We start from the raw sequence: 12,501 nt of genomic DNA on the forward strand, positions 1-12,501 counted from the left end.
AAAGCAGGTGTAGAAGGTGTTGAGGTCATCCGGCAGGCTGTCTGTGGGGCTGATGATGCTGGTGGTGGTCCTGTAGTCTGTAGCCTGTGTAGTCATGTCACACCAATTTATAATCCCTTAATATTCAATATGTAGTATCCTTCAGAGTGATACTGTAACATCCTGACAACAACTTTCCACCACAAGCACATTCCAGCCTGTGCTGGTCTGACTGACGGTACTGTGTGATGTGTCCTGCTAGGACAGGACAAACTAGCTGGCAGTAACAAGTAGCAAAGCTCTGAGCTTTCAAAGGAACTGGACATTCAGTTATTAAATTGCTTACGTTGAATCTGTTTCTGAATATTGCAGGGCTCTTATTTTGTAAGCAGACCAACCTGTTTGTGTGCGTGTGTGTGTGGTGTGTGGGTTTTATTTTGCGTGGACGACATAGGAAAAACTTTAAACCCTATCGGAAAAAAACTCTTCACTATGAGCTGCAGGAGGTTTCAACAAACACGTTGATCACTTCTATGTCAAGATATTCCACAAAATGAAGGCGCAGTGGTGATTTACAAATACACATTATTTATTATGTGGATGCTGAATCAGCTTTGTGACCCTACCATCCAGGCCGATGTGTCAGTGTCAATATCTCCTTCACCAAACTGCATAAAATCTATTTCCCCCAAAACAGTGGGGATCCTAAGCACCTTGAGCACCAAATAGACCACAAGTCACAATATTTCATTTATGTATGTTTTATACATACATATTCAGAACTGAAAAAATGCTCAATAAATAAATTTAAAAAAAGCTTGAGACTGGCACAAAAATTTGGTACAGATGTATATGGTTCCTAAAGAATAATAATTAGTGCTAATTAGGAAATGGCAGTATGTTAATAAGGTTAATGAAGATGGTGAACAAAGCAAATGTTATACCAGCTATACATAACTATGTTAATTTGGTAATTGTGAGCATGTCAGCATGACTATGCTAGCATTTAACTGCAAGTAAAGCCTCACAGAGCTGCTAGCATGGCTCCAGACTCTTGTCCACTACTGTGGTTTTTTTCACAGACTAAATGATTAATCAAAAAATATCCACTGATGAATTGATAATGAAAATAATCAGGAGTCACAGCCTAAACAAAATAGAGGCAGATACAGTATGCAGCACAGTATATTAGCCAGTTTTGTGTGTGTGTGTGTGTGTGTGTGTGTGTGTGTGTGTGTGTGTGTGTGTGTGTGTGTGTGTGTGTGTGTTTTACAGCACTGCAACTGAACAGCATGCAGCAAATCCTCATATTTTATTTCACTCATCCACCCTGTAAAAACTCCAAGTGGCTCTGTCATTAACATGACTAAGTGTAACCCTCATACTAATGTGGAATCTGTTTATTAAAACCATTTGTTCATGTATTAAAAATTCACGGGTCTTTTGCATATGCTTTGAGTGCCTGGCCACAAGTTCTGAATTACAGTATGCACACTCACTGAGACAGATAAATATGTGTTGAAAGCTCACTGAGGAGGGGGGAAAGGCAGACAGTCAGACAGATCAGTCCAATTAAATTGACTGAATGTGTGTATGCATTATGACAGGCTTGTAGCTACCTGTGCCAGAGGATTAAACAGCAATGGACTTTCCTCTGTGTGCGTTTGCATTATAGAAATATCACATACATTAGAGACTACAAAACCTGCAGGCATAAATTAATTATTCAACCTTCTTGGCAAGACATACCACACAATCAAATAGCCTATTTAAACCAGTCAACAGTCGTCAATGACATTAGTGTTAAGCTGGTAATATTTTGCATAACTACTAAGTTTTTTGTTGCAGTACATTTAAAATCACACAGGTCTTTGAAAGCAATGCAAAGGGGACATTCAATGTGCTTCACACTCATAATTAAGGCAAAGCAAAAACCTGTATACTATACACATGCAACATGGAAATAAACATAGACAATCAAAATTTTAAAAACAGACTCAAAATTTTCCTGCCTGCATTTTAAACACTGTTAATATTGGAGCACATCTAAAATAATCTGGCAAGACATTTCAGCAGTTGGACCACAAAAACCAAAAGCCACTTCACCAGCATATGTTTTAACTCTCAGAATAATCAGAAGGTCTGAACCTGAAAACCTGAGAGTGCTGACAGGTTTTTACCAAATGAGCTGGTCAGAGCAAAGATGAGAACCTCACAACAATCTGAACCAATTTGGAGCAATGATTAAACATTTCTAGCCACTGCTATAGTGCATTTTATTCCCAGTGGATGGATGAATAGTGCTTATGGGATATTTGCTGTGATTTCTTCAGATTTCACTGGTGCCTTAGAAGAACAGTAACACAAGAGAGCTAGTTACTTACGTAAAGACACTTGTGCTCTAAAATTATGTTGGAGTTTACAGCATCCATCTGCTACTTTGTGTTTTTATAGTGGGAGACGATCTGTGATTAACAGCACAGAGAAGTGAAACTGAGGTAAAACAGAAGAAGAATCTGTCTCCTCCGCCTGTCCAAACTTGGCCAGTAAATTTGCCATGCCCATGGTGCGCACATTTCACCTCAACTGTCTCTTGTAAAACCATTTGTATTTCATGTCTTCGCTTTGATCCATATAAGGAATCCTTTCACTTCATGTCATGGAGAAAGTCAGGCTTTTATGTGATAAAGGAACATCTTGAAAATATTGGTTACCAATGCAACAGCAAACTGCTCCCCAAAATCAAAACTACTATGAAACATAGGTGGAGCTGAACTGAAATTGAATTATTTTTACCATAATTATAGATGCGTTATAAACAAACTAAGAGAGACTGGTAACTACCATTCACAGTAGTCAATGACAGCTACCTTATTGACTCTATGGGTCAATAATACTCTCATTTATTTGCTATGGCTGTAACCTCTGAGCTTTCCCTCAATGAGGATAAACCCAGGGTCAGTTTGGTTTATGACCATGTGATCACTGAGCTTTTCACACCTGCTCTCAAAGTCTGGACTTCACTTGGTCATATGTTCTTATGCACAACCAGCCAAAGGATGTGTCCTCGTGGTTAGCCACACCCTCATCAATCACCTCCCAAGGAGATGCAGTCACAAGGAAGACAGAATAAACATCATCTTGTCGGTGGCAAGAATGGGAGCTGCAAAACCTTTTAAAGGACACTTCCACACGGTTCTGACGTCTACTTCTCAGAATGAGAAATTGCAGATGTCACTGTGAATTCTGATACTGTCTCTGCACTAAGCTGAGGTTCATCCAGCCTGTCTCTGAATTCCTCAGGCTAGACAAATAATGTTTGCACCAACAGCCAAAAAATAACCCACTGCTCTCAATGAAAAAATAAAAACACTTTGTGTCCTAAGAATAAAGCTACTGTCACACCCACAACTATAAAACTATCCACTACTGTAAAGATATTGTCTATAAAGCCTGTAACACACAATATGTCAATATACAGTATGTGTGCTTATTTCTTTTTACAATTTGAAAATACTTTACTTTACAATTATATCACTATGTAATTCTGCAATGTAGCTTTTACAAGTATGTTGGATTGTTTAACATTAAAATCTGTTAAATTTAATGTAATTTTTTTATATCCAGAGTGAAAAGGCTGTAAATCAATGAAGTAACAGGCAGTAGGACATTTTCTTCCAACTCTACTCATTCTCCATGATATGGGTTGTATGTGTACATATATGTGTGTGCAGGTCTATTAAAATAATTGTATTCTGGTAAATGAGATGCATATTAAATCCAATATATTTCTGTAAAAGCTTTATACCATGATATCAATTTTAATGCACTGTAATTAGTGTGAGAATTGAAAAATATGCCAGCCTCATCTGTTTCACACACTGAAGGCATCTGTGGTGGGAACCCATGATAAAACAGTAAAAGCTACTAGACAACAGTGATGGGCTTTGTTTCTGCTTTGCTCTCATGGGACCCAGTTTGGCTGATGGTAGTGGGATTTGGGCCATCATCCAACATACAGAGAGCCTTCATTAAGAGGACAAATCACATTAAAAGTGTTTTCCTTGGGGGGTTAATAACTTTGCTGATGAACTTTTGCACAGAACATGAATGCTAAAATGATGATGTTAAGTAATTAGACAGAGCACCTAGTGGAGTTTGGTAAGTTGAAATGATACAACGATGCCCTGGATGCAAGATTATCGAGGGCTACCTGTGGGCATTCAGACTGTATGTGGTAAAACGAAACTCCCTGCTCTGTTTTTATACAAGAGGTCGAGGGGTTGCAGGGGGCATGTGTACAAAATGACCACATTGTGACAAGTTGATGTGAGTGGCTTAAAAAACTGTAACATCCAATAGCCTAACTAATGAAAAAGCATGGTGTGTCGTTATGGTGTTAACTGTGTCCCAAATTCGACTGTCATTTGTCAATGCATTGCCTTTGCCAGATGAGGTTACCTTTCGGTACAGCAAAAGTTGAACGAGGTACAACTTTTTCGCTGCATAGGGCTGCGTTGTTTTGCCAGAACCCCCTGCTGTGCTAATGCCAGCTGCAGTGAACACAATCCCCCCATAGTAATGAATGTCAGTCAGCCCACCACTTTGGCACAGTCTGACATACAGTATCTCAAGGACAAGTGTAGATATGAAATTTTGCACCATGTTTCCATTACCAAAAAGGTCTGATTGTTGTACACCAAGTCCACAGCTGCATCATGAGTGTTGCAAACATACACACACACACACATTATTAAGCGTGTCAATCAGCTGCCAAACCACCACAACCCCCAGATCCAGTCAGTCAGCCAGCCAGCCGTGCAAGAAGGAAGTTAGTTGGCTGGGCCAAGTGAGAGAACAGCTGGCCGCCACTTTCAACTCACTGAGACTACCTGGCTTGGCATCAGCTGCTAGCGACGGACATATCTCTGCAAAATGCTGCATGTTGCAAAACAGATGGATAGGCTGTACCCACAGAGTAAGGTTAAGGAAGCTATAGGCCATGCAAACTGCTGCTCTGAGAGGACAGCCACGAGAAAACATTGGTTGAGTGTCTTTATCACCCTAGTGGAGCTGCAGGGATGAAGACAGAAAGGTTTAATGGCATTAATAAGGCCCAGGGAAACGTGTGATATAATCCTGTAGATCGACTGGTGACACAGCCACCCTGAAAGGAGTGGAACTGGGGCAGAATTATTCCACTGACATTACCCCAATCTGAATTTAACTTTCTGGTGGTCATGGAGACAGGGGCGAAATTCAATGAAATAATATTCAAAGCAGAGACGAGATCTGCTTTGACACACAGGATCTCGTCTCTGCTTTTTGCAGACGACGTTGTCCTGTTGGCCCCATCAAACCAGGACCTCCAGCGTGCACTGGGGCGGTTTGCAGCCGAGTGTGAAGCATCCGGGATGAGAATCAGCACCTCTAAATCCGAGGCCATGGTTCTCAGTTGGAAAAGGGTGGCTTGTTCCCTTCAGGCTGGCGGAGAGTTCCTGCCTCAAGTGGAGGAGTTCAAGTATCTTGGGGTCTTGTTCACGAGTGAGGGAAGGATGGAACGGGAGATTGACAGGCGGATCGGTGCAGCTTCTGCAGTAATGCGGTCGATGTACCGGTCCGTCGTGGTGAAGAAGGAGCTGAGCTGTAAGGCGAAGCTCTCGATTTACTGGTCAATCTACGTTCCGACTCTCACCTATGGTCATGAACTTTGGGTCATGACCGAAAGGGCAAGATCCCAGATACAGGCGGCCGAAATGAGCTTTCTCCGCAGGGCGGCCGGGCGCACCCTTAGAGATAGGGGGAGGAGCTCGGTCACCCGGGAGGAGCTCAGAGTAGAACCGCTGCTCCTCCACATCGAGAGGAGCCAGCTGAGGTGGCTCGGGCATCTGTTGCATTCCCCCGGAGGAGCTGGAGGAAGTGTCTGGAGAGAGGGAAGTCTGGGCATCTTTGCTTAGACTGCTGCCCCCGCGACCCGGTCCCGGATAAGCGGAAGAAAATGGATGGATGGATGGATAATATTCAAAGCAGTCACAGATATAGCTTGTGTATATGCGCTTTATATGTGTTTCTACATGTAAGTGAGTGTGTGTGCATACGTCTGAGGGTGACTGACTGAGAGGAAGAACACTATCAAGACAAACTCTGCATGATTTTAGCCCCGCTCTGATTTATTCATCATCACTCAACATCATTGTCACCATCAGGTAGAAAAGCAGTGATCACATGGTTGGCTAGAGGTGAAAGCGATCAATAGATGACTTCAAAGGGGCAGGCAGGAAGAGTCAGGGCAGCCGTCACAGAGCACATCATTAGGCTGCAAATATGCAGCCCTCTGAGGCATTGCATATGAAGTGACATTCATCTACATGGACTTGAGGCAGTCATTCACACCATCAACCCCCCAATCTTGTTCTGCATTAGCCCTTTATATTATCTTTGTAAAACATTTACTATGGCAATTGAGGTTAATCACTTAGGCTGAAAGCATAAAACCACTGGCAAGACTGGAGAGCAAGGATCTCTTAATTCCCACCTTGTCCTTGTTTGCCTTTTCCCTGCTATAGAGGAACACCACCTCAGCTATTAGGCCTCTGAGGAGGACAAAATAGTAAAGAGAGCTCGATTTAAGTACTCACAGTTTTTCCAGGGCAGCCAAGCCATAGAAGGAGCCATTCCTTAGCAGAGAGATCTTGTTGTTACTCAGGTTTCTGTTTAGGGGCAAAATATGTGAGAATACAGAATGAGCTACAGGAGCTACATTTGTAAATATCACCAAAACAGAGCTGCAGGAAATTATTTATTGAAATGGCTGATAAATTGTTTATCCTCTGACCGCCAATATGTTGGCAAGAGATAAGGATTTATGTCTGATGAGACTGCGGCTGTAAATTACTCATCCCGGCCATGTTCCTGTCTTGCTAATGGCCGTTTCTAGTTAATATGGGTAATGATCCAAGCCAACCCCATTCTCCCTTCCTCCATGTCACCCTAATAGAGGCTTAAAGAAATGCTGGTTCAGCACAACTCAATCATCCACTGCTCACATTACCACAGCAAATACATCAATGAAACACACCAGAGGGATCTTAAAGTGATGAATTAATATTCAGAGCTGATTCAGTGCCTTCATTTTATCCCCGGGTTTCCTTTTTTGGATGAATTATGTCTGTGCTGAAAGGTAATATAAGGAAGTATGGTCCTCAAGTGACTGGCTGGCAAGAACCTGGACAAGACTATCCACAGAGTGTTACTGGCAGGTGTGTGCGCACACACACACACAAGCTTGTCACATAATTCTACACAGTGGCCCTTAGAACCCTCTCTCCATCAAACCTTAACAAACCACAGTGAAAACACAGACAATACAATAGCACACACACATACACACACACCTATATTGAGGCCTTTCTGTTAATAGTATTTCCTCCCTAACCCCTACCACCTTCATCCTCTGCATTCTGATAACTTTAATCTTTAATCTAACCCCAGCTGAAATCCTACACAAAATCTAAATCTTGTAGAAATTAGGAAAAAATGTTAACAAGTGCAACAACACTAAAATACATATGCTTACAGTACATACAAAAAAATTTGGTGTTATGGTAGAAAATAAAATCCCACAGTGACTTGTTAGCCCACCTAAAGCCCGTGTTGCCTGCTGTTTTTCAGACACAGGATCATGTCTACTCTTCCAGCCAGCTAATAATGTCTACCATTGTTTGGCCAGTATACCCTGAAACATACAGGATGTGCAGTATACCAAATTAGACATGTATCAGTGTGGTTGTAGGTCAGGGAAGCTAAGTTTGTGCAAATCCTTTAGAACAATTCAAAATGTTTTACACAAGGATAATAATATAGCAAATAAAAACACACATACACTAAGAACAGTGTCACTTCAGCCTTAATTTACCCCAAGTTTTCCAAGGCTCTGAAATATGTTTTGTAAATCTGTCTCAGTGCGTGGTGGAATCCTTCATTCTGAAAACATGTTCTGCCATAGTTCAAACAGTTGTGGTTATTTCACATGAGAGATTTTTGTCTGTACCATTTTGGCTGGACTAATCTCACAGGTTTAAGTCCATGTGTGCTTTGTCAAGCAAAGCACTGAACTTTAAGGCAAGTTCAACCAATACATCCAAAACTATTGGCCTATTGAAGTGTTTTTAAAAAGTGTGAAAGTCCACACAGATAACATGGCAAGCAGCTATAATGATTTATAGTACACTTATTCTGCAGCTCAGATTAACAACATTTTAAATACATATTCAGTGGCACTTGTGGATTTAATACCTGATCAAATATTTATTACTCCAGCCAGCTCTTAAACCATTTGCTGCAGGGCTGCTCTGCCTCTGTGACACTGTGGACATACTATATGTATGGCCATGTGACCTGTTGGCCAGAGCAATTTTTGCATTTGCTATTTTGTGTATCTCTTGTCAAAATATGATCACATACACAAACACACATCCTCCACCAGCTTCCCATTTTCTTTTAACAAGGCAGTGAATGGTTGGTGTTTGTGGGGGAAGGTAATTGGGAGGTGTCACTAGGCTCCTCTGCAACAACAGGATGCTTGTTATGGCTACAGGGAATGTATACTTTTAACCCTAGGATTAAGCAGTTGGATCCCACAATGCATTGTGCTGAACGGACAAATCACTGCCCAAATTGCAAGGGAAGCGGAAGGTGAAGACTCACACATGACACAAATGAACATGAAACCTAGTCATAAACCCACAGGAGGGAAAAAACTAAATAGTATAGACTATTAAATGAGATAACAGACTGTGCTTGTCAAGCTTTCCATTGTGTCGCACAGTACTCTGTGACATCACAGGCAGATTTGAAACTCAGTCATTTTAAAACAACTGGCCTTAGCTTTCAAACTGAAGTAAACAACAGACTTGTCATTTCTAGCAGACAACCATGGCATTTGTTAGCTTAAATAATGGCTTTTGCTACAATATCAGCTTTAGCAAACTAACATAAGCTAATGCTATTGCTACAACAAACAGTTAACTCTGTCTTCAGCAGTATCATTAGTATCCTAGTGGGTTTCTATAAGTTTGGCTTCATCATGACAAAGCTCTCAGAGTGAAAAACTGCAGCAGACATAAGCATGGATCAGCTGGACATGGTGAGAAACTACTGAGCATGTTAATTTTGCAACGTCTCATATACACATTTACTGAAAATGAACCAATGCCAAATAGCTTCAATTTCATAAACCAAGGCCTTGCTTTAAACACTGCGAATTCACATTCTGAAAAACTGCAGCAGCCCTGTTTCTTAAAGCTAAATATAATATGGATGGAGTGAAGTGAACATAGTCAGCAGCGAAATCAGGGATACCAATGCTGTCACTGTGTTTTGTTTCCCTTCTGTTCCCCAGACCGCTACTCCTCCCTCTGCAGACAGACGTCCCACTCAGGGACAGGCAGGCTCTGTTTGTGCAAACTCAAGCATGTCCTGTGCTGGGCTATGCTACGTGTATGTGTGTGCATCTGCTTGTCGACCCCTGCATGCCTATCTCAGGCATCTGTGCAACATCCAGGAAACCACTTGAAAAACAGAATTGAGAATTATGTAAACAGCCCATGACAAACTTCTGCAGTGGCCATCCAACACTCTATTTACTTTTTCAATTATGTACTCTGTGGAGCTGCTTTCAATAAGGGAGGAGTACATACAGTATATCGACTATTGTCTCTGCGGGATGCAGTAAATGGTGTATGTCATTGCTTACTGTGTTCCAGCATGACCCATATCTAGATGTGTACAGTACAGTATAGTATATTTAGTAAATGCTGCACTTTCACAATTCTCCAGAAGAAGCAGCTTTTTTTGTAGAATTTGACATTTTGTGAGCTCAAAATTAAAAGGTTAAAATGTTGAGAAAGGGTAATAATGTTCTATCACTCAATCTTTTTACTTCCCATAATATTAAATAAACATTTTCAGCAAATCTTTGTTTTAAATGTTTGAAATGAAGACAAGGGGAGTTATGGCTTTTATCACTGCTTTGCTGACATTTGAGACAAAATTACCAGTAAAAAAGTATCGCTGTAGCTCTAAATTGAATTAATTAATTAAGGATTAATCAAATCAAATAGGAGCTCAGGCTTTCATTCTCCCTCAGGACAACAGGTGGGATACAGTATTTCTGTAATATTCAGCTGAAAAGTCACCACACTAGAAACTATAGTAGCCTGCCATGCACAGAAGACATTCAACTATACTGTATTATTACTGGAGGACAGAATCAAAAATAGCTTCAGCAGACTCCATCCAACACATCAATCATGAGGAGTAAATGGAGTAAAGATCACAATCTGAACTATTACCAAATATTACTCTGTTATTTTAGAAGCTCAAGTTACAAGACACATCTAACCATAATAACATATTTCATATCTACCAACATTAGCCTTGGATGGGAAGCAGATATTGCTTTAGGGACTACCTACAGATGCACATTAACAGCGCTGCATTGCCTGAGACAACAGCCTTCATAACAGAGGCTCTCTCTCTCTTAACAATAAGGTGTTTTAACATTTCTGGTTACATACATACCTGAGAAAAGGGAAACATTGCTAGAAATGTTATGAATCTACCATTTTAAGGCACTAAAGATGACACTAAGTGATTTGTTATTGGTGGTATGTGTAGTACACAGCCATAAAATAACATTTTGACTCATTAGTAAAAGAGATTACTGTTGAGACCTTTGGGAGCTCTGCGGCATATTAACACTGTGGTCGACTGGGGAATCAAATTGTAGAAGCATCATCCTCTTCCTGGCAGGAAGCAAATGGGCATGAGGGAAATGTAGTCTTTAATAGGGTAGATTCAATTTTGGATTTTGCTGTCTATAAAAGACCCCTGGATTTGCAAAGGTCCAATGCTTATCAAACTTGCAATGCAGAAAACATTAACATAATGCCATTTTTGTCAGCACTGATTCTCACATTCACCCACTGAAATTACAAACACTGGCAAAAGATTTAATTTACAGGCCATTAAGTACATGGTAACAACATAGTAACATGAGGAATGTGCTAGGAATTTATCCAGGTAAAACAGACGTAATGAGTAGCTGTTGTTTATTAATGACCATAAATTACTGGGGAAGTACTACTTAAAATTAAAACAGAACAAAAAGGTTTTCCCAGTAAATTTATTGGTTTCATACCACCGGAGCTACAACTCATTGCTCGTTCCTGCAACAACAATCGCCACCATAACCCCCGAGAAGCCCCCTGAAGCACCAGGCACGAGCGAGCAGGCTGAAATCAGGAGAGCGACCCGGAGATGGAGACGCAAATGGGGCAAGAGATGAGGGCTCCATGCCAGGCTAAAAGCTCGCGCTACCCGACCGCCACTACCCAGCCTCTTCCTAGCTAACGTACAGTCTCTGGAAAACAAATTGTATGAGCTAAGAGCTAGGATTACAACACAACAGAAAAAAAGAGAATGCTGTGCTCTAATTCTCACCGAGACTTGTCTTTCTGACAAAGTCCCAGATTCCGCGATTCAGCTACAGACCCACTCTGTACATCGGGGAGACTGCACTGCTGCTTTGGGGAAGGTAAAAGGATGCAGTGTGTGTGTGTTTAGCAATAACTCGTGCTGTGGAGATGTACGGACTGTTTATAAGCACTGTTCGCCAGAAGGGGAGTTTTTATTACTGAAATGCCGGGCCTGTTATCTAGCAAGAGAGCATAGTGCTGTGTTTCTGGCTGCTGTGTATGTTAGCCCAAGAGCTGACTCCTCGACAGCTCTCAGCAAACTCTACGTGCCGTCTCAGAGCGCTAGAGACGGCACATCCTTCTACACCCGCTTTGAGACCTCCAGCTACAGCACAGAGAGGAAGGACACACACACCTGGGCCACCCCCCTTCCCTCCACTAACTGTCTCACCAGACCAGGTACGCAAAGTCCTGAGGAAGATCGACCCCTGCAAAGCAGCAGGACCGGACAACATCCCTGGGAGGGCTCTCAGGGCATGTGCCAGCAAGCTGGCTGATGTTCTCACCATCATCTTCAACCTCTCCCTCAGCCAGAGCATCGTTCCCACCTGCTTTAAGACCAACCATCGTCCCCCTTCCCAAGAAGAGCCCGATCACCTGCCTGAACGACTACAGGCCAGTGGCACTCACCCCAATCATTATGAAATGTTTTGAGAGAGTGATGCTAGCCCACATTCAGAGCAGTATACCAGACACCCTGGATCCCTGCAGTATGCCTACCGGCCCAATAGGGCCACCTCAGATGCCATCGCGGTTGCCTTCCACTATTCCCTTTCTCACCTGGAAAATTGAGACTCTTACATCAGGATACTCTTCATTGACTACAGCTCCACCTTCAACAGTTGTCCCCAACAAACTCACCCACAAACTGTCCACACTGGGTCTGCACCCCACCCTTTGTGATTGGCTCCTGGACTTTCTGACTGGCAGGCCCCAGACTGTCAGGATTGGCAATAGGACTTCAGCCAGCATTGTTACAAACACT

The 12,501-nt window shown here is 41.9% G+C and overlaps 1 protein-coding gene across 3 annotated transcripts in view; it reads right to left on the minus strand.

Annotated features, from left to right (window-relative positions):
• Positions 1 to 12,501, minus strand: part of adgra1b (adhesion G protein-coupled receptor A1b) — a 163,788-nt gene that overhangs the window by 148,188 nt on the left and 3,099 nt on the right. For 2 of the 3 annotated variants that reach the window (XM_020599338.1, XM_020599323.1), the window contains exon 2: positions 6,618 to 6,689. The exons of the other annotated variant lie outside the window; for it this stretch is intronic. In XM_020599338.1, coding sequence (XP_020454994.1) covers positions 6,618 to 6,689 — 72 coding nt within the window. The remainder of the gene's footprint in view (positions 1 to 6,617; positions 6,690 to 12,501) is intronic. 3 annotated transcript variants of the gene reach the window in all.

Source organism: Monopterus albus, unplaced genomic scaffold, assembly GCF_001952655.1.
Source record: "Monopterus albus unplaced genomic scaffold, M_albus_1.0 scaffold3.1, whole genome shotgun sequence".
Lineage (NCBI taxonomy): Eukaryota > Metazoa > Chordata > Actinopteri > Synbranchiformes > Synbranchidae > Monopterus > Monopterus albus.